Below are 22984 nucleotides of genomic sequence, written 5' to 3'. Positions count from 1 at the left end.
AGCACCCACACATCTCCAGACCGCACACGCTGAGTAGTGGTGAAGTCATCATGCCCGCTCTCAGTGACTGCGTCAGTGATGTCAGATGCTGAGAGGGGGATCATGGGAGAGGGAGCGTAACACCTCTTCTCTCATCAATGCGGTCAGCTGTATCGGCATCTAGCCGATACAGTTGAACTTGCGATGATGGGCAGGGGGCCCACTGCTTGCACCGAGCCCCCCACCGCCTGCTCAGTGGCCCCATAGCAGCCGGGTGGCAAAGCAGGGAGATAGATTCTCCCTGCTCTGCCGCAGAATGTAACTGTATTGGCACACTGTGCATGCTGATACAGATGCAGCGCCCCAGAGTCCTGGTCGTTGCAGTACTGTGGCTCCGCCACTATGGGGAGCTATGGTACGTCTGATTGCACTAAGGAGTTTCTCTGACCAGGTACACTCACACCACACTTCACACTCCGGCCACCAGGGGGGGTGGTTCTATCTACTAGGCCACTCCTCACACTTTGGTAAAACTGGGGGTTGGACAGGAAGACAGGGAGAAGTAGCTGGGAAGAGCTAGTGAGAGGACCTGTCAGGGATGGGATCCTGGCAGACTCCTCAGAACAGAACTAACCAGTGCACAACGGGAATACAGTAAAGAAGTATTGGGACCAGAAGGAGTCGTGCTGTTAGACCGAGGCAACATCCTTCTGAGGCGCAAACAGTCGGTGGCCGGAACGCCGAGCAAGTAAGAGACTTTAAGTACACTGCAAACCACGGCCGGACAGCTAATTACAGGTTGGCTGTCTCACTTAACACCTAAGCAGACAACGGAGGCAGCTGTGGGAGAGGGGCGACTCTAGGGTCCCGGAAGAACTCCAGGCCTACCCCGTCATACGGGTGCGTCCTACCATATCATCTGGGGGACGGAGAGAACGAACATCAGAGACAGACAGAAACAGTTGTGAGGACTATCCCAGGAGCTCCGCAGGGAAGAACTACAACATCCAGCGCTAGAAGGTAGACACTGATTCCCACCTGTAAAGAGAACTCCTGATGTGCCTTTGGACCGGCCGGTCTCTGACAACCCAGTTAACAGCGCTCTGGACTGAGGTCTCCAAAACCTTCAGTAAAGAGGTAAAGAGACTGCAACCTGGTGTCTTTGTTATTTACCGCGACTTGCACCCCACAACTGCACCATCATCATCACTTATTCTACCGGACGTCCCCCACTGACAGACAGGGCCACGGACCGGGTCTAGCCACCGTGACAACCCCAGGACTGAGACCCAGAGGCCCGGTGCCGGGTACCCCTAGGCCCTGCGGCGGTGTGGGGGCGCTCTAACTTGGCGTCACGAACAGGATCTACTTAAGCCTGAAGAATCAGGTCATGTGTGCCTTGGAACTGTGATTTATTGCGCTTGAACTGTACTTTATTGAAAAGACTGTGTACTGCCATTTAGCGCCAAAAATTTGCCATTGCCGCGCACGGAGGGAGGAGCCTTAGCTACGTGGGCGGAATCAGCCAAAAGAAGCGCGGAACGGAAAGCGCGGTAAGGCGCCAATCCCGAAAGAGGAACTCCGACCTCCAGCAGGTTAGTGGGAGGAAGGGACAGCCATGTCTGAGTCGGGAGGAGAGGAGGTGGCGGTCGCAGCCGCGGACGCAGGGGCAGCTCCGGTCCCCGCAGCGGACGGAGCCGCGGCCCTAATACCACCACCGGTTGCCGCAGAACCCGCCGTTCCTCCCAGCCAGCCGGACGCTGACGCTAACACAAAAGCCATAATGCCCTTCTCTATGCCGTACCTGCCCGGAGCGGCCTGGCTTCCGCGATACTCTGGGGAGTCGCATACATTCACTGACTTTAAAGAAGGGATCTGCAGCCTGCTCGAGTTCTATCCCCTGACAGAGCCTCAGAAGGTTCATATGATAACCGGCCAACTCTTTGGGGCGGCTCTGAGAGAATTGAAGTCCTGGCCCGCCGAGGATAAGGGAACTGCGCAACAGATTCTTGCAAAGCTTAAGGCCACCTTCGATACTCGCACTGCTACAGAGATTAAATTGACTTTCTATGGATGCAAACAGAGACCGCAGGATAGCTTACGGGACTATGCCCTTAATCTCCAGGAGGCGATGCGGGCCATTAAGCAGGGTGACCCTGGCAGCATGCAGGATGAGGATAAACTTCTGAAGGAGCGGTTCATTGAGGGGCTCCTGTGCAGTCACCAGCGGGGCCAATTGCACTTCCTGGCCATGCAAAATCCAGACTTGACTTTTGCGCAATTCAAAGATAAAGCTATTCAGGCATTGCAGGAGTGCCAGCCCAGCCGCACAATACCACCCAGGTGCCCCGCTCTCACATACCACCAGGAGGTGGCATCGGACACCCCAGTTGCCGCGGAGGCCGACGCCCAGAGCTTCGAGGACGACTCCCCTACAAGACTCCGTCTCCAGGTGCAAGAGCTAACCAAGAGTGTTGCTGCCCTGGCCCGGACGGTGCAGTCCCTACAGGAGGCCCCCAAAGAGAAGATCCAGTTGGCTTCCAGCCCGGAGGATGTCCCGTGGATGCGACAGAGGAGGACCCCGCCGACCAGAAGCCGGCCCGACGATCGCTTCCATCAGGATTGACGACCCATTTGCCGCCGCTGTCACCAGGTGGGCCACCTTGCAAGGTACTGTCCTTTAAACAAGCAACCCCTGGGGCAAAGGGCCAACCCCCAGGAGTAGGACGATCTGGCCCGCAGCATTGGAGAACCAAGTACATTGGAGGACGGCCAGTTCTCCCTGTAGTGGTTGATGGGATCCCCTTGAACGCTTTGCTGGACACTGGTTCTCAGGTGACGACTATACCTTACGTGCTTTACAAACGGTATTGGGAGGACACTGATTTTACCCGTGGCCCTGACGATGATTTCACCATAATTGCCAGTAATGGTCAGCCGTTGCCACAAGTGGGGTATAAGGAGGTCACCATCAAGGTGGGGCGGGTGGAATTGAAAGCCCAAGGGATTGTGATTGTTGATATTGATCGTCGAGAATGTAATCCCATGATGACTCTTGGTACTAATGTTATAGAAAATTGTCTTGCAGAAGTTATTGTTTTGTTGCAACAGGTGGCAGAAACCGCTGGCCACAGTGAACAACGTGCCCTGCAGAAGGAAATCAGAGCTCTGATGCAGAGACAGCAGGTAGAGCTGACTGGTGGTGAGATTGGTCGTGTCACTGTGAGTGATTCGAACCCCATCGCGATACCCCCCAGGAGTGAGATGTTAATATGGTGTCGGGCAGCTATAGGCCTCAGGGGTAAGGACTATCAGGCCTTGGTGGAACCCGTATATTCAGACAATAGGCCTACTGTCCTGACAGCCCGGGGGGTGGTCGACGTCCGCCAGGGGAGAGTGCCCGTACGTGTCCTCAATTGTGGGGAGGAAGAGGTTCACCTCACCAAGTATACCACGCTCGCCAAACTGTTCACTGTCAATAATAATGTGATACAGACACCTGAACCCTTGGTCCCGTCAAACTTGGCAGAGAACAAAGGTTCTGCGGAACCCTCAAAAGACTGGTGTCGGGAATTGCATGTGGGCACTGACTCTACCCCATCCCATCAAAAACAGGGGGCCTACAGGGTGGTACACGAGTACGAGCAGGTATTCAGAAAACACCCCTCAGATTTTGGGCAGGTGAAAGGGATCCAACATCACATCCCCACGGGAGATCACCGACCCATAAAAGAGAGATATCGCCCTGTACCCCCAGCTCATTACCAGTGTGCCAAGGACATGTTGCGGGAAATGAAGGAGGCTGGGGTGGTGAGAGACAGCTGTAGCCCCTGGGCAGTCCTTGTTAAAAAGAAAGATGGTACAATGAGGATGTGTGTTGATTACAGGCAGTTGAATCGCATTACACATAAGGACGCATACCCACTGCCCAGGATAGAGGAGTCTCTGGCTGCTTTAAAATCTGCTAACTACTTCTCTACCTTAGATCTCACCAGTGGGTACTGGCAGGTTCCTGTGGCGGAGGCGGACAAAGAGAAGACGGCCTTCACGACGCCAATGGGTCTCTGTGAGTTCAACTACATGCCCTTCGGATTGTGCAATGCTCCCGGGACGTTCCAGAGGATGATGGAGTGCTGCTTGGGACACCTGAACTTTGAAACCGTGCTGCTATATTTGGATGATGTCATTGTCTTCTCTAAGACCTACGAAGACCACCTGAAGCACCTGGCCGAGGTGTTTGAAGCCCTATCCAACTTTGGCTTAAAGGTGAAACCGTCCAAGTGCCATCTGCTGAAACCGAAAGTGCAGTACCTGGGCCATGTGGTGAGCGCTGAAGGAGTGGCCCCAGACCCCGACAAGGTCACAGTGATTAAGGACTGGCCGAAGCCCAGTGACCTCCACGAAGTCCGGCAGTTCCTCGGGCTGGTAGGCTATTACCGGAGGTTCATTAAGGACTTCACCAAGAAGGCCGCACCCTTGCAAAACCTGTTGGTGGGCCAACCAAAGAAGACCAAGGGGAGGAACACCCCCTTTGATTGGAACGAAGAGCTGGAGGAATCCTTCACCTGTTTGAAGTCGGCACTGACGGGAGAAGAGGTACTGGCTTACCCCGAATACGACCAACCGTTTGTGCTGTACACAGATGCCAGCAATGTGGGATTAGGAGCCGTGCTGTCCCAGGTCCAGAAGGGCAAAGAGAGGGTGATCGCTTACGCCAGCCGGAAACTCCGTCCCACGGAAAGGAACCCTGACAACTATAGTTCCTTTAAGCTGGAATTCCTTGCCATTGTCTGGGCAGTGACAGAGAGGTTCAAACACTACCTGGCCTCCGCGAAATTCACCGTCTTCACGGACAACAATCCGCTAACGCATCTGAATACTGCCAAACTTGGGGCCTTAGAGCAGCGGTGGATGGCCCGGCTAACCAACTACAATTTCACCATCAAGTACCGGGCAGGACACAAGAATGCCAATGCCGATGCCTTGTCCCGAATGCCCAATTTGCCAGAAGCGGGAGAAGACCCGGAGGCACTTGAAGAGGTGGAGCTGCCTGCATTCCATCACCCCAAAGCCACCCAAAACTCTCATCAGGTGAAGAATAGGCACAAGAACCAATCGGATGCCACGCTCAATCCCCTGCCCCACCATGGATGGGCAGAAACCCAGGATAGTGACCCCGCGGTCCGTCAGGTGAAGGAGCTCTTGACGCAGGCTGGGTTGCACCCTGGCCCAGATGACCCACAAGAAACCCAGTAGCTGTGGAAGGGGAGAAGCAAACTGTTTATCCATGATGGCAAGCTGTGCAGGAGAAGCATCGACCCACGTACTCATGAATTGGTGTGGCAGATAGTGGTGCCAGGCGGGATGCGCCCATGGTTCTGGGAGCCTACCATGATGGAGCCGGACACTTCGGATGGAGGAAGCTAGAGAAGCTGCTCCGAGGGAGGTTCTATTGGATTGGCATGAAGAGAACCATTGAGAAGTGGTGTCGGGAGTGTGGTCCATGTAGTCTGCGCAGGAAGGACCGTGACAGTCAACGGGCTCCCCTGCGGCCTATCATCACCAAAAGGCCGCTCGAACTGGTCGCGATGGATCATGTGAAGCTGACACCTAGCCGGTCGGGCTATATCTACGCCCTTACCATCGTGGACCACTACTCCAGGTTTTTGGTGGTTGTGCCTGTCAAGGATCTAACGGCCAGGACTGCCGCCAGGGCCTTCCAGCAGCACTTTTGTAGGCCCCATGGCTACCCAGAGAAGGTACTGACCGATCAGGGACCTGCATTCGAAGCAGAAGTGTTCCAAGAATTCTGCCAACTGTACGGGTGTAAGAAGATCAGGACCACACCGTACCACCCTCAAAATAATGGGATGTGCGAGGAGATGAACCAGGTGGTAATCGATTTATTGAAGACCTTGCCTGTGGAGGAACGGAACCTGTGGCCGATAAAGTTGCCTGACTTGGTGGATATGTACAACCACATCCCAGTAAGTTCCACCAATTGTACTCCAGCGTACCTGATGCGAGGAAGATCTAGTCGGTTACCCGTTGATCTGGACATGGGGGTCCTAGTACCCGAAGATACCTCGCCGGAGGAAGATTGGGATTCAGAAAGGCAGCGAAGATACCGCGAAGTACAGGAGTGTGTAGAGAGAAGTCTCGCCCAGGCTAGGCAGAAACAAGAAAGGGACTACAACCAACACGCTCCTGCGATTCCCCTGTCACCTGGTGAGCAAGTACTTAAACGAAAGAGGAGATTACACAAGCTCGATGACCAATGGGAAGCGGAACCGTATACCATCCTGCCATCCGACTTCGATAACTCAAAGGTTTGTCTCATCAGCAAGGACAGAGGGGAGACCTCGACAGCGGTATCCAGGGATCACCTTAAGGTCTGCCCCGATAAGTTGAAAGAGAGGGGCACGGCCCCAGAAATCTCCCCGCCGGTGGAAAAGGAGAAGATGTTTCATACCGTCCTTGGTGACTTTCCCCAGTCCTGGACTCAGATAAACCAAGCCATCGTGGTGCCTGTTCTAATGTTCCAACAGCCGGACCCACCAGAAACAATGGTGGTACCAGATCAGCCGGCCCCGCTACCTCAACAAGCTTTACCTGATGAAGCCATGCCAACCGCTGAACCAGCAAATCCTCCCTCTGCTATCAGTGAATCTGCTGTACCCACTGTTGATAGCAGCAGCTCCGAGAGCCCCAACCTGCCAGTGCTACCCAGACTCACTAGAAGTGTAGCTAGAAGACAGTGCACTACACCAGCGGTAGCAAGCATAGCGGGCCCTGTTAGGCCAATAGCAACCCCTGCGCTGCGAAGGTCCACACGCAGCACTCAAAATCAAACTCCCCTCCACTACAAAACTTGGAGGTATTAATAAGGGCTGCTATTTAATTGAAAATGTTTGTATGCATATCTTTTTGTTACAGGTTTTTAAATGGACAATAGAGTAATGGACGGTGAATTGCTCAAAAACTTTCAAAAAGGGGGACCCCTTTGTTTACCCGGGGTCCCCGTTGTTTCAACCACTGAACTGAGAGTCATAAACTGTGCATGACCTAACTTTCGCAACGTTCAAGAGTCCTCACCTCCCATAAAGGGAAGCACTGTTATGTTTAATTGTTATGCTATTTCAAAATTCTGTATGTTTTCTGTTAACATGTATTGTTGTTCTTGTTTTCCCAGTCCCGGAGTACTGGATTTAACCGGGGGGGAGTGCAGCGCCCCAGAGTCCTGGTCGTTGCAGTACTGTGGCTCCGCCACTATGGGGAGCTATGGTACGTCTGATTGCACTAAGGAGTTTCTCTGACCAGGTACACTCACACCACACTTCACACTCCGGCCACCAGGGGGGGTGGTTCTATCTACTAGGCCACTCCTCACACTTTGGTAAAACTGGGGGTTGGACAGGAAGACAGGGAGAAGTAGCTGGGAAGAGCTAGTGAGAGGACCTGTCAGGGATGGGATCCTGGCAGACTCCTCAGAACAGAACTAACCAGTGCACAACGGGAATACAGTAAAGAAGTATTGGGACCAGAAGGAGTCGTGCTGTTAGACCGAGGCAACATCCTTCTGAGGCGCAAACAGTCGGTGGCCGGAACGCCGAGCAAGTAAGAGACTTTAAGTACACTGCAAACCACGGCCGGACAGCTAATTACAGGTTGGCTGTCTCACTTAACACCTAAGCAGACAACGGAGGCAGCTGTGGGAGAGGGGCGACTCTAGGGTCCCGGAAGAACTCCAGGCCTACCCCGTCATACGGGTGCGTCCTACCATATCATCTGGGAGACGGAGAGAACGAACATCAGAGACAGACAGAAACAGTTGTGAGGACTATCCCGGGAGCTCCGCAGGGAAGAACTACAACATCCAGCGCTAGAAGGTAGACACTGATTCCCACCTGTAAAGAGAACTCCTGATGTGCCTTTGGACCGGCCGGTCTCTGACAACCCAGTTAACAGCGCTCTGGACTGAGGTCTCCAAAACCTTCAGTAAAGAGGTAAAGAGACTGCAACCTGGTGTCTTCGTTATTTACCGTGACTTGCACCCCACAACTGCACCATCATCATCACTTATTCTACCGGACGTCCCCCACTGACAGACAGGGCCACGGACCGGGTCTAGCCACCGTGACAACCCCAGGACTGAGACCCAGAGGCCTGGTGCCGGGTACCCCTAGGCCCTGCGGCGGTGTGGGGGCGCTCTACAGATACAGTAGCATAGCTCTGGGTGGCCCCCCTCAGAGCGTGGGGCCCTGGGCGACCACCCCGTCTGCCACCTCGGTAGCTACGCTACTCCTGCTGCCATCTATTGAACGCAGGTGAATCCGCAGGTATTCATTGAACCGTGCAAAATCACCGCGTCCAATACATTGTATGGGTGATATTTATCTTGCGGAGACTTGCGTCTCCACAATATAAATTGACATGCTGCGGTCTGGAAAGAAGCGCCGCATGTCCGTCTCCACAGGTAAGCCGTGTGTGTCGGTGCAAGCATAGTGGACATGGGATTTCTGGAAATCCCATCCACTATGCTGTAACATCTGGATGCTGCGGATGTACGCAGCGTCCAACCTGCAGTGTTTGCTGACCATGGGAACATACCCTAACAGTTCTTATGGAGATAGTGAAGTTTCATTCTGGTCAAAAGTGCATCTCAGACAAAGCCACCACTGATTCCAGGCTTTAGCCATGGGTCTTTAATGTTACTTCCGAATGTAATTTTTAAAAATACAGGAAAAAATGCTTCTTCAATTACTGCGGCTCCATGATAAAGTCTTCCTTTTTTTTCATCACCAATAAATTGAAAGCTTTCCATCGACTCTTCAGAAGGTCCCATCACTGGGTATGAAATTAATGATCAACCATATTACTCTAAATATCTTGTTCTTTCAGTCTTCGTACCAAGAATTCTTTATCTTCTATTTGCTAAGATGAGAAAACAAGATAGCTTTAATATGTTCTTAACACATCAATTAACTACAGTATAGCTGGCAACCATTTTTATTTCTATCTTTCTTCATTTTAAATGTTTGCCTTAAAGGGGTTTTCTAGGTCTTGCTTGGTTATTACAGTGGAAACAATCTAAACAAAAGAATAAATGAAACTACGCTATACACAGGAATCCACTCTCTACTACTGCGCTGCAGCTCTACCAGACCAGAAGTAATAACATCCCGACCTCGTCTCCTGACCCTGCTACCAACCAGTCACCGGTGATCATGACATTATTAATTATGGTCTAGTGGAGCAGCAGTACTGGAGAGGGGAGTGGGTAGTTAAGGTGAGTACAGCTTCTTTTCTTCTTACATGGTTTTCTAGTGAATAAAAAAAAAATCTGGAAGACCTCCTTAAAGGGAATTTGTCAATAGGATCAATCTTACCAATCTATCTATATAGGCAGGTATGTCATAAAAAGCTGAATAAAATGATACCTTGCTATCTGAAATCTGATGTCTTATTCCACAGATAGCCATATTTTTCTTATATGTAAATGAGGACTATGGGATGAACTCTGATGGGCATGAAAATCTGCATTCAGAGCTTATATAAAATGAAAAGGAGCCTTCCCATATAGACAGTGTAGGAGAGCTTAACCTACTGACAGATTCCTTTTAAAAGATGTCACTCTGAAATAAAAAAATTCTTTAATTGCTTTTTATAGCTTTATGTTTTAATTTTTTTATTCATTTAAAAATTATATAAAAATATATAAAGTTTCATTGAGAATAAAATGGTTGAAAATTAAATAAAATGTAATTACATTACAATGTTAAATTCATTTGATACAGCACTAAAATGTGTAGTGCCATGTGGGCCTTTGTGTTATATGATCAGAGCAGATCATAAATGTTTAATAAATTCATGTCCCTGTTTATAGGGTCCATGACTGGCAGTATAAAATGTTTGCTCTGAAGATAAGCGCACCTGTTTTTTTGCACATTTTAGGTTAGGCATATGTTAAACTATTTGCCCCAAAAAGCATAGTATTTTTTATATGTTTGAAACTTTGCACCTAAAAAATTGAAAGTGGGCATGGCATAGGAATGGCTACATTTAAGGGTATGTGCACACGTTGCAGATTTGCCTGTGGATTTTTCTGCACTAAATCCGCAGCTCTTGGCAGAAAACGCAGGTGTGCTTTTGATGCGTTTTTTGCGCGGTTTTGATGCGGTTTTTTGATGCGTTTTTGAAAGATCAGCTCAGATCAGATCAGATCAGATCAGCTCTGCCCTCTCCTAGTGTATCATCACCCATCCCCTGCAGATTGTGAGCCCTCGCGGGCAGGGTCCTCCCTCCTTATGTACCCGTGTGCCTTGTTTTTTTTTTTGCTCATGTCTAATGTATTTGTCTATATTTGCCCCGTATTTCACATGTAAAGCGCCATGGAATAAATGGCGCTATAAAAATGAATAATAATAATAATAATAATAATAATAATAATAATAAAGCTAAATAAAGATGTATTATTGAACAAAAAAAAAAAGATTTGTGATGTCATTTCTTGTCCAACCTTCTCTTTTACATTTGTCCAACCCACACTCGAGTTTTGAAAAAAACGAATCTGTTTCTTTTCGCCGGATCCGTTTTTTTTCTCATAGAGTTGTATTAGCACCGGATTGCACCTGATAGCCACACGTTTCATCCGTTTTTTGCCAGATCCGTAAAAAAAACTTTCCGACGGACGGAGAAAACGTACAGAGGAAAGTTTTTTCTGTCTGGCAAAAAAATGCACAGCGACGGATCCTGCGAAAAACGTATCAAACTGAGATGTGAAATGATGAATCCGGCCTCCAAATCCGTTTCATGCATTTTTTCCATTGAAATCATGCACATTTTCCTCTCTCTCTCTCTCTCGCTCTCTCTCTAAAAAAAAAACCAGATCAGTTGCATCAGTTTTTCACTATTTGCAACGGATCAGTGTTTTCAAAAATTTGCCACAAACTGCTTGATGGAAACAAACTGATGTGTGAAAGTAGCCTAACTATCCATATATCTATCTACATCTATCTATCAGGCAGGATCCGGCGAATTTTTGAAAAAACGGATCCGTTGCAAATAGTGAAAAACTGATGCAACTGAACCGTTTTTTTTCAAAAGAGAGAACAGAAAATGTGCATGATTTCAATGGAAAAATTGCATGAAAAACCGGATGCGGAGGCCGGATTCATCATTTCACATCTCAGTTTCATCCGTTTTTCGCTGGATCCGTCGCTGTGCGTTTTTTCGCCGGACAGAAAAAAACATTCTTCTGTACTTTTTCTCCGCCTGCCGGAAACACTTTTCTGAGGGATCCGGCAAAAAACGGATGAAACGTGTGGCCATCAGGCGTAATCCGGCGCTAATACAACTCTATGAGAAAATACGTATCCGGCGGAAAAAAAATGGATCCGGTTTTTTTTTTTCAAAACTCGCCGGATTGTGCCTGACGGCAAAAACCTGATGTGTGAAAGTAGCCAGATAGATATATGGATAGATTTATCTATGTATCTTTAGATATATCTATCTATCTATAAATATATCTATAGATAGATATATAATAGCAAGGTCGAGGTTTCTTAAAGGGAACTTGTCACCCCCAAAATGGCTGGTGAGGTAAGCTCACCAGCATCAGGGGCTTATCTACAGCATTCTGTAATGCTGTAGATAAGCCGCCGATGTTACCTGAAAGAGGAGAAAAAGACGTTAGATTATACTCACCCAGGGGTGGTCCCGCTGCGGTCCGGTCGGATGGGGGTCTCCGGTCCGCTCCAACGCCTCCCATCTTCATTCCATGACGTCCTCTTCGGGTCTTTACGCCGCGGCTCCGGCGCAGCCGTACTTTGTCTCCCCTGTTGAGGGCCGAGCAAAGTACTGCAGTGCGCAGGCGCCGGAAAGGTCAGAGAGGCCCGGCGCCTGCGCACTGCAGTACTTTGCTCTGCCCTCAACAGGGCAGACAAAGTACGCCTGCGCCGGAGCTGCGGCGTAAAGACCCGAAGAGGACGTCATGGAATGAAGATGGGAGGCGCCGGAGTGGACCGGAGACACCCATCCGACCGGACCTCAACGGGACCGCCCCTGGGTGAGTATAATCTAACGTCTTTTTCTCCTCTTTCAAGTAACATCGGCGGCTTATCTACAGCATTACAGAATGCTGTAGATAAGCCCCTGATGCCGGTGAGCTTACCTCACCAGCGATTTTGGGGGTGACAGATTCCCTTTAATGATCGTTTAATTAAAAAAAAAAACATATAAAAATGGTGTGGGCTCCCGTGCAATTTTCTGCGCCAAAGGGGGAAAGCCGACCGCCGGAGACCAATATTTGTAGCATGGGAAGGGGTTAATACCCATGGCCCACTCCCAGGCTATGAATATCAGCCCGCAGCTGTCTGCGTAGCCTTTACTGGCTATTAAAATAGGGGGACCCCAAAAATAAAATGACGTGGGGTCCCCCCTATATTTTATAGCCAGAAAGGCTACGCAGACAGCTGCGGGCTGATATCCATAGCCTACAGAGGGGCCATGGATATTGGCCCCCCCCCGGCTACAAATACCAGCCCCCAGCCGCCCCAAAAATGGCGCATCTGTAAGATGCGCCAATTCGGGCCTCTCTCTTCCCACTCCCGAGTAGCGGTGGGATATGGGGTAATAAGGGGTTAATGTCACCTTGCTAATGTAAGGTGACAGTAAGCCGGGTTAATAATGGAGAACCATCAATAAGACGCCTATTCATTATTAATCTTAGAGTAGTGAAAGAGTTAAAAAAAATAAAGACACAGCCAGAAAAAAGTATTTTAAAATTCTTAATTTAACCATACTTACCATACTCTATCGCCTGCAAAAAATTAAAGATGATAAACCGTATACTCCCTGTCCGACGCAGTCCAATTAATAACGAGTGTCCTATGACGATCTTCCCTATAGAACAGTGACATCGGGTGATGTCACTGCTCTATAGACCTTCAGTGACACACTGACAGGAGACAATGGCTCCTGCAGTGCATCACTGAGGTTACCTGAGTTCAGGCTCTCGCTTTATGGCAATGCTGCGTGGGAACTTTCTCACACAACAGTGCCACAAGTGAGACTAGGGACTATTTTTTACAGTGACGGAGGAATACAGTGCGGAAGGATACCTTTCGTCATTGTATTCCTGGAGTCCCTGGAGAGCGGTCGCATCAGCTGATGCTTATATGTTGTATGTACTGTTATATGTTGTATGTTGTATGTTCTGTTATATATTGTATGCTGTATGTTATATGTTGTATGTTATATGTTGTATGTACTGTTATACAGTATGTTGTATGTTATATGCTGTATGTACTGTTATACAGTATGTGGTATGTTATATGTTGTATGTACTGTTATATGTTGTTTGTTATATGTTATATGTACTGTTATATGTTGTATGTTCTGTTATATATTGTATGTTTTATGTTATATGTTGTATGTTATATGCTGTATGTACTGTTATACAGTATGTTGTATGTTATATGTTGTATGTACTGTTTGTACTGTTATATGTTGTATGTACTGTTATATGCTGTATGTACTGTTATATGTTATATGCTGTATGTACTGTTATATGTTACTAGCTATTGAACCCATTCTATGCCCAGGTGGCGAGCATTTATATTGGTATATGGTCTCCATCCTGGTATGTGCTGCTCCCATCTTGCTCTCCCATCCTGTCATGTGCTGCTCCATCCTGCGCCCCCATCCTGTCATGTGCTCCCATCCTGCGCCCCCATCCTATCACGTGCTGCTCCATCCTGCGCCCCCATCAGTGCGGGCGGCTGTGCTGAGTGCGGGCGGCTGTGCTGAGTGCGGGCGGCTGTGCTGAGTGCGGGCGGCTGTGCTGAGTGCGGGCGGCTGTGCTGAGTGCGGGCGGCTGTGCTGAGTGCGGGCGGCTGTATGTGGCTGTGCTGAGTGCGGGCGGCTGTATGTGGCTGTGCTGAGTGCGGGCAGCTGTGCGTGGCTGTGTGGGTGCGGGCAGCTGTGCGTAGCTGTGCTGGGTGCGGGCGGCTGTGCTGCGTGCGGGTGGCTGTGCGTGGCTGTGCTGGGTGCGGGCGGCTGTGCGTGGCTGTGCTGGGTGCGGGCGGCTGTGCTGGGTGCGGGCGGCTGTGCGTGGCTGTGCTGGGTGCGGGCAGCTGTGCGTGGCTGTGCTGGGTGCGGGCGGCTGTGGGCGGCTGTGCTGGGTGCGGGCGGCTGTGCGTGGCTGTGCTGGGTGTGGGCGGCTGTGCGTGGCTGTGCTGGGTGCGGGCGGCTGTGCGTGGCTGTGCTGGGTGCAGGCAGCTGTGCGTGGCTGTGGGTGGCTCTGCTGGGTGCGGGCGGATGTGCGTGGCTGTGCTGGGTGCGGGCGGCTGTGCGTGGCTGTGCTGAGTGAGGGCGGCTGTGCGTGGCTGTGCTGGGTGCAGGCGGCTGTGCGTGGCTGTGCTGGGTGCGGGCGGCTGTGCGTGGCTGTGCTGGGTGCGGGCGGCTGTGCTGGGTGTGGGCGGCTGTGCGTTGCTGTGGGCGGCTGTGCTGGGTGCGGGTGGCTGTGCGTGGCTGTGCTGGGTGCGGGCGGCTGTGCGTGGCTGTGCTGGGTGCAGGCAGCTGTGCGTGGCTGTGCTGGGTTCAGGCGGCTGTGCGTGGCTGTGCTGGGTGCGGGCGGCTGTGCGTGGCTGTGGGTGGTTGTGCTGGGTGCAGCGGCTGTGAGTGGCTGTGCTGGGTGCGGTGGCTGTGCTGGGTGCGGCGGCTGTGCGTGGCTGTGGGTGGCTGTGCTGGGTGCGGTGGCTGTGGTGGGTGCGGCGGCTGTGGGTGGCTGTGCGTGGCTGTGCTGGGTGCGGCGGCTGTGGACGGCTGTGCTGGGTGCGGTGGCTGTGCTGGGTGCGGCAGCTGTGGGTGGCTGTGCGTGGCTGTGCTGGGTGCAGAGGCTGTGGACGGCTGTGCTGGGTGCGGTGGCTGTGCTGGGTGCGGCGGCTGTGCGTGGCTGTGGGCGGCTGTGCGTGGCTGTGGGCGGCTGTGTGTGGCTGTGCTGGGTGCGGTGGGTGCGGCGGCTGTGGGCGGCTGTGCTGGGTGCGGCGGCTGTGCGTGGCTGTGGGCGGCTGTGCTGGGTGCAGTGGCTGTGGTGGGTGCGGCGGCTGTGGGCGGCTGTGGGTGGCTGTGCTGGGTGCGGCGGCTGTGCGTGGCTGTGGGCGGCTGTGCGTGGCTGTGGGCGGCTGTGCGTGGCTGTGGGCGGCTGTGCGTGGCTGTGCTGGGTGCGGTGGGTGCGGCGGCTGTGGGCGGCTGTGCTGGGTGCGGCGGCTGTGCTGGGTGCGGCGGCTGTGCGTGGCTGTGGGCGGCGGTGCTGGGGGCCTGAGCAGGCGGGTACACCGGCGCACTGTGGGGGTCTGGTGCCGGACTCGCCGCTAGCTCAGGCCCCCGGCACTTGCTATAGTTACCTGGCCCTGATCCAGCGCTGCGCGCCGCTCTGTCTTCCGGGTCCTCTGGCTGTGACTGTTCAGTCAGAGGGCGGCGCGCATTAAGCGCGTCATCGTGCCCTCTGAACTGAACGTCACAGGCAGAGGATGTGGAGGAACAGCGCGCATCAGTGGAACGGAGGACAGGTAAATATAGCATACTCACCCTCCTGTGGCTCGTCCCTGCTTCTCCGTTGGAGATCGCGGTGTGCGTTCAGTACTTACGCATACCGCGATCTCCTGGGAGCGTCACTCTGTGGGGTCTAGACTGCGCCGGCGCTTGCACTTGCGCAGTCTATAAAGGCTTCGGACAGAGTGACGCTCCCAGCGTTATATTATAGATATGCTGTATGTACTGTTATATGTTATATGTTGTATGTTATATGTTTGTGTTTTTATTTTTTTGTTTTTTTGTTTACATTCAACACATTAGCCGGATAATGAACTACTACTGTCCCATCATTGGCTAATGTGTCACTCACTCACTGTAGCAGGCATAGCCCGATGGGACTTGTAGTCCCATCGGACAATGCCTGCACACACACACACACACAAAGACCCCTGCACAGCCCCGCACAGGCCCCCGGCAGCCTGCACAGACCCCCGAGAGGCCCGCACAGACCCCCGAGAGCCCCGCACAGACCCCCGAGAGCCCGCACAGACCCCCGACAGCCCGTACAGACCCCTGAGAGGCCCGCACAGCCCCCCAGAGCCCGCACAGACCCCCGACAGCCTGCACAGACCCCCGAGAGGCCCGCACAGACCCCCGGAAGCCCTGCACAGACCCTTGACAGCCCACACAGACCCCCGAGAGGCCCGCACAGACTCCCGGCAGCCCGCACAGACCCCCAACAGCCCCGCACAGACCCCGCCCACACACCCAGACACGCACAGTCACCACCCACACTCCGCCAACACACTTACCCCCTCCCGATCTGCAGCGTTTCACCCGCAGCTAAACTGCAGATCTTTTTTACATCTGCGGTTTTGCTGCGGATGTGCCCGACGCAATACAAGTCAACAGGTGCAGAAACGCTGCAGATCCACACAAAGAATTGACATGCTGTGGAAAAAACAACGCTGCGTGTCCGCGCGTTTTTTTTCCGCAGCATGTGCACAGCGGATTTGGTTTTCCATAGGTTTACATGGTACTGTAAACCGCATGGGAAACTGCTGCGAATCCGCAGCGTCAAAATCGCTGCGGATCCGCGGTAAAAACTGCAACATGTGAACATGGCCTGAGACATATTTATGACTAGATTTCATCAAAATGTGGAAAATACTGGCAATATTATCAGAAAGGCGCCTGATTGGCTCCAAATATATTCTGCAGAAGGACAAGACCCCAAACATACAGCCTATGTCATTAAGAACTACCTTCAGTGTAAAGAAATACAAGGAGTCCTGGAAATGATGACAAGGACCCTGTAAGGCCCTGATCTCAACATCAATGAGTCTGTCTGGGATTACATGAGGTGACAGAAGGATTTGCACAAGCCTACATCCAAAGAAGATCTGTGGTTAGTTCTCTAAGGGTACCGTTACACTATACGATTTACCAACGATCACGACCAGCGATACGACCTGGCCGTGATCGTTGGTACGTCGTTGTGTGGTCGCTGGAGAGCTGTCACACAGACAGCTCTCCAGCGACCAATGATGCCGAAGTCCCCGGGTAACCAGGGTAAACATCGGGTTACTAAGCGCAGGGCCGCGCTTAGTAACCCGATGTTTACCCTGGTTTCCATCGTAAATGTAAAAAAAAAAAAACAGTACATACTCACATTCCGGTGTCCGTCAGGTCCCTTGCCGTCTGCTTCCCGCACTGACTGACTGCCGGCCGTAAAGTGAAAGCAGAGCACAGCGGTGACGTCACCGCTGTGCTGTGCTCTTACTGTACGGCCGGCACTCAGTCAGTGCGGGAAGTGGACAGCGAGGGACCTGACGGACACCGGAATGTGAGTATGTACTGTTTTTTTTTTTTTTACATTTACGATGGTAACCAGGGTAAACATCGGGTTACTAAGTGCGGCCCTGCGCTTAGTAACCCGATGTTTACCCTGGTTACAAGCGAACGCATCGCTGGATCGGTTTCACACACACCGATCCAGCGATGACAGCGGGAGATCCAGCGATGAAAGAAAGTTCCAAATGATCTGCTACGACATACGATTCTCAGCAGGGTCCCTGATCGCTGCTGCGTGTCAGACACAGCGATGTCGTATGGATATCGCTGGAACGTCACGGATCGTGCCGTCGTAGCGACAAAAGTGCCACTGTGAGACAGTACCCTAAGATGAAAAGACATCACATACTGTATACCTAGATCATTTTTAATCTAATGCTACTTACATTAGAAAGGTGGTCCTTGAGCAGCTCCACATCTAGTTCGTTCTGGCGGACACGGGAGACATAACAAGTCAGAACAATACTATAAAGAAGAGCATAAAAATTGGTCAAATTTTAGAATTTGTATAAGACTTGTATAAAGATTAAGTGTCCAATTCATTAACGTGTTTATGGCAGATCAAAAATAACGTGATAGTTATAATTTGGCATAAATTTGAAGCTGTCCCATCAGGTATGCCAATATGAGCAAAGCATAGGCAGAATGGAGGCTATGCATGCTTGTCAAATTTATGAAGTTACACCACTTTTGGCATAACAATTGTGGCATAACTTACTCCAGAAATGTACTCCAGTTCTCGACATTTCTGCTGGATGGCACTTATAAGATGCAACTAATTCATTTAGGCTAGTTTCACACTAGCGTCGGGCTCGGCCCGTCGCCGTGCGTCGGGCCGAGGTCCCCAAAGCTAGCGTTGTCCCCGCCGCACAACGGGGGCAGCGGATGCATTTTTCCAGCGCATCCGCTGCCCCATTGTGAGGTGCGGGGAAGTGCGGGGAGGTGGGGGCGGAGTTCCGGCGGAGTTCCGGCCGCGCATGCGCGGACGGAAAAAGCGGACCGTCGGGAGCAAAAAACGTTACATGTAACGTTTTTTGCTCCCGACGGTCCGCCACAGCACGGCGCAACCGTCACAGGACGGTTGCGACGTGTGTCATTGCGTCGCAAATGCGTCGCTAATGTTAGTCAATGCAGAAAAAACGCATCCTGCAAGAACTTTTGCAGGATGCGTTTTTTCGGCAAAACGACGCATTTGCGACGTAATGCAGTTAACGCTAGTGTGAAAGTAGCCTAAGTGGCGATTGCCCCTTAGTGAAGTGAATTAGGTGCATCTTACTCCAGCAACCCCGTTCATTAAGTCAGGCGTGCATAACATCGGTCTTAATGAATCAGGATCTAAGTAGCACTACACTTTTTAAAGGAAATTTGTCACCAGGTTTTTGCTACCCCATTTGAGAGCAGCATGATGTAGGGGCAGGAACCCTGATTGCAGCAATGTGTCACTTACTGGGCTGCTTGTTGTAATTGTATAAAATCACTATTTTGTCTACCATAGATCTACTAGTTATCTGAATGCTGAACTCTGTATTACCCCAGCCACACCACTTTATGCCCATGTACAGAATGTGCAAAAAGCTGCCAATCAGTGGTGGGTGAGGATTTATACAGAGCTCATGAATATGCCTGACTACCTTCTTGCTGGTTTACTAGTCCTGTAATGATAATCTCCTGCTGAAAAACAGTGATTTTTTTTTTTAAACTACAGCAAGTAGCCTAGTAAGTACCTTATTTTTCGGATTATAAGACGCACATTTTTCCCCAAAAATTTCGGGGGGAAATGGGGGTGCGTCTTATAATGCGGATATACCTTATCGGCGTGCCGCTACGGGTGTCCCGGTGGCAGTACTGTGCTGTGTCCCAGTGATGGTGCTGCGCAGTGTCCCAGTGGCGGTGCTGCACTATGTCCATGGTGGCAGTGCGGTGCTGCGCTGTGTCCACGGTGACACAGGGGGCTCTGCCAACATTTTGTGAAAGGCCAGAGCCCCCCGCAAGTTCCCACATGGTTTCCTGACTCCTGTGCGGCATTGGACTCCTGAAAAATGGCCATCGGGAGATGGCGCATGGGCAGATCGAGATCTCAGCGCTGTGATCTTGGGAGATGGGATCTCGACACTGAGATCTCATCTCCCGAGATCTCGGCACCGAGATCTCAATCTGTGCATGTGCCACCTCCTGGCGGCCATTTTCCCGGAGTCCACCTAGGCACAGGTGTCAGAAAACCATGGAAGAACTTGTGGGGGGCTCTGGCCTTTCACAAAATGTCGGCAGAGCCCCCCACAGCACCGGGGACATAGTGCACCACCGCCACTGTGGACACAGCTAGGCACCGCCACCGTGGACAGTGGACACTGGACACAGTGCAGCACCGCCATTGGGGACACAGAGCAGCATCATCACCTGGACACAGCACATCACTGCCACCGGAACACCCGCAGCTGTGTGCCGCACTTTGGAACACCCACTCATCCCAGCCTGCGGCAATGCTCCATTCTTGCCTCCTTCACCAGCAACCCTGGGACCCATGCTTCAACGCAACCACCACCCCCGTAAGCAATAAGACGCATGGATTATGAGATGCACCACTATTTTATTAAAAGTTTTTTTCCTATTTTTCTTCTCAAAATTTGGGATGCGTCTTATAATCCGGAGCATCTTATAAAGCGAAAAATACGGTAATACATCGCCGGATTTAGGATCTCAGCCCTTATATCAGCAAAGTGGATGGGATTTATAGAGATCTTGTGCCCACGGTGCTTCTTTTTTACTCAGCATAAACTGACCGTGGTGTGAGTTTCAAATCCACAACATGTCAATTTCTCTTGCAGTTAGGCTGCCGTCACACTTTCAGTGTTTGGTCAGTATTTTACATCAGTACCTGTAAGCCAAAACCAGGAGTGGAACAATCAGAGGAAAAGTGTAATAGAAACATATGCACCACTTCTGCATTTATCACCCACTCCTGGTTCTGGCTTACAAATACTGATGTAAAATACTGACCAAATACTGCTAGTGTGACGGCAGCCTTACACTGAGTTTTCTTTGTGAATTTTCCCAACAGACTTGCATTAGATGTGAAAAATCTACAGGTAAAAAACATATATGCATCTTTAGTGCATTTCTACTGCGGAAATGCATCAAAAAACGCATGTAATCTGTATATGACTGTATCAATAAAGCTTTTTCAAAGACAAATACCAGGAAATGTCAAAAACAAAGCAGCTTTATTTAAAGCACGACATACCAAAAAGTGAAAAAACGCAGTAAGTAACCTAATTTACATAATGCCACTCAGTACCTTTATTCACCCAACCTTGAAGGTTTTAATGGCGAGCTATGCCAGGTGTCCTTTTCAATCCCCATGCAGATGAGGGTTGGTTTGTCACATGGAAAGATAGGTTATTAGTGTTTAGGAACCATCCATATTTAAGGCACACCTTGACGTGGTTGGATGACTTTTGTGCTCTTTGATAAAAAAAAAAATTATAACAAAACTAAGTAACTTACCTTTTTAACATTTTCAGCAGTATTGGAGTTCATGTATTCATTAATCGCAGTGTGCTGAGGAACCATGAATGTATATGTATATTGGTCACATAGCATGTTTGTGTACCTGTACATTAATTTATTACTAAAGGAGTGCAGCTCCTATTTTTTCTTTATATACTGTAAGTGCAGAAAAGGTGCAGAAATTCTGCAACATTAAAAACTCTAAAAGCTTTGTGGGAACGCAGCCTAAATAGCAATAGTCGATTAAGCCATTTCCTTGAAGTAGACAGGTGAGCTAATCAATTTGGGACCATGGTTCAGCAACCACGTTGGTAGTCACTGGCTGAAGGACAGGCCACCTGTGAACATCCTCCAATTTGCAACATTCCTGGCAACTCTTTTGAATATTGTTCCAGTCGTGACATCATGTGTGAGTCACGGCACACGGTGACATTGTAGCGAGCCTACAAATCATAAGAGAAGCTGTAGATTCTGGCAGGTAGGAGGCAGCTTGCAGGGCACTTGCCTGACTGCCACAGACTTTTGATGTGGCCACGGAACCAAACTGATTTATCTCTATATGGCACCTGATGCTGGACAGTTAGAGTGTGTCATATATTGCTGCTAGTTGCTCCGCTGAAACTCTGCCCACTTATTGCATGCTAATAGACATTCGAATGTAATATAAAATTCTCTTGACTGCATCCAGCAGCATTGTGAGGATGAATCCTTAAGAAAACTGAAAAACAATTTTGGTGATCTTGCTATATAGACAAATTCAGCTATTGCTGCATGAAATTAAAAGCTGCCAAATACTCTCTGTTCTGCAACTGATCTAAGACTAAAATCCTCCATAATCCGAACCTCACACCTCTGTCTCCAAGATTTCTCTCAAGCTGCACCAGTTTTCTCGATTGCACTACCCTAGACAACCCAACTAAAACCTAGCCGCCACATTTTTAAACAAGCTTTAAAAAGACATCTCTTTAGACAGGCTTATCACCTCATGACAATAATGCAACTGTTCCCTGTTCCACCTGTAAATTTTCCTCAGAATCTGATCCCGCCTGTTCATCTGCGTCCACATTTTCTTGGTAACTGTTGTGTGGTAGATTGGCTCACTTGGCTCTCACAGAGGTAGGCACAGGAATGCTCTTTGGGTAAATCTTCTGCTGGTTTATTTGTCCTCCACGTCCTTCATTGAGGTTGGTTCACTATTAGGGCTTTTGTCTTTAGCACTTCCAGCATGACTATCTGTATGTTATCCATTGATCTGTATTTTACTATAATCTGATTTGACTTAGCCACTAAGTTTATGAACATAGGAATGGTTTGGCTTTTTTCTACATGATTGTTTTCACCTGGATGCCTTAATGCACTATTGCACTTGCCACTTTATTTTGGAAAATGAGGCCCTGATGAAATTTCATTTTAGTAGCTGTTACCATTTGTATTTATTATTTTTTTTTGTATGGCCTGTTGTGGGTTCCGTTCTTGGGCTCCCTCCTGTGGTTGTGAGTGGCACTTTTGTGTGTTCTGCCCTTGGGCTCCCTCTGGTGGTTTCGAGTGGAACTGCTGCTCCTTGGGTTTAGCAGTAGCAGCTGCTTTCACTGATCATCTCTCCTGGCTTTGCTATTTAACTTGGCTCTGGTCTTCATTCAATGCCAGCTGTCAATGTTTCTGGGTTGGATTCAGATCTCTCCTTGGATTTCTCTGATGGCCTGTCCATTTCAGCAAAAGATAAGTTCTTGCTAGTTCTTTGGTTGTCCATTTGCTGTGGACTTTATTACTCAGCTCATGTTATGTTTCTTTTTATCCAGCTTGTCATTATGATATATTCAGGCTAGCTGGAAGCTCTGGGGAAGCAGATTTGCCCTCTCCATACCGTGAGTCGGTGTGGAGATTATTTTTGTAAACTCTGCGTGGATTTTTAGTTTTTAATACTGACCGCACAGTATCCTTTCCTATTCTGTCTATCTAGATTAGTTTTGGCCTCCTTTGCTAAAATCTGTTTTCATTTCTGTGTATGTCATTTCCCTCTCCACTCACAGTCAATATTTGTGGGGGGCTATCTTTCCTTTTGGGATTTTCTCTGAGGCAAGATAGCTTTCTGTTTCCATCTTTAGGG

The 22984-nt window shown here is 50.1% G+C and overlaps 1 protein-coding gene across 2 annotated transcripts in view; it reads right to left on the bottom strand.

Moving 5' to 3' along the window:
• Positions 1-8655: 8655 nt before the first annotated feature.
• TMC8 (transmembrane channel like 8) overlaps positions 8656-22984 on the bottom strand; it is a 92041-nt gene continuing 77712 nt past the window's right edge. The window contains exons 15-16 of one of the 2 annotated variants that reach the window (XM_077251351.1): positions 17757-17835; positions 8656-8913 (exon numbers count right to left, since the gene is read on the bottom strand). In XM_077251351.1, coding sequence (XP_077107466.1) covers positions 8860-8913; positions 17757-17835 — 133 coding nt within the window. In that variant the 3' untranslated portion in view covers positions 8656-8859. The remainder of the gene's footprint in view (positions 8914-17756; positions 17836-22984) is intronic. The other variant, XM_077251350.1, reaches the window with a different exon arrangement.

This window comes from Ranitomeya variabilis, chromosome 4 (genome assembly GCF_051348905.1).
Source record: "Ranitomeya variabilis isolate aRanVar5 chromosome 4, aRanVar5.hap1, whole genome shotgun sequence".
Lineage (NCBI taxonomy): Eukaryota > Metazoa > Chordata > Amphibia > Anura > Dendrobatidae > Ranitomeya > Ranitomeya variabilis.
Note: the sequence above shows the minus strand (reverse complement) of the source record. Positions and strands in the feature narration are given on the sequence as shown.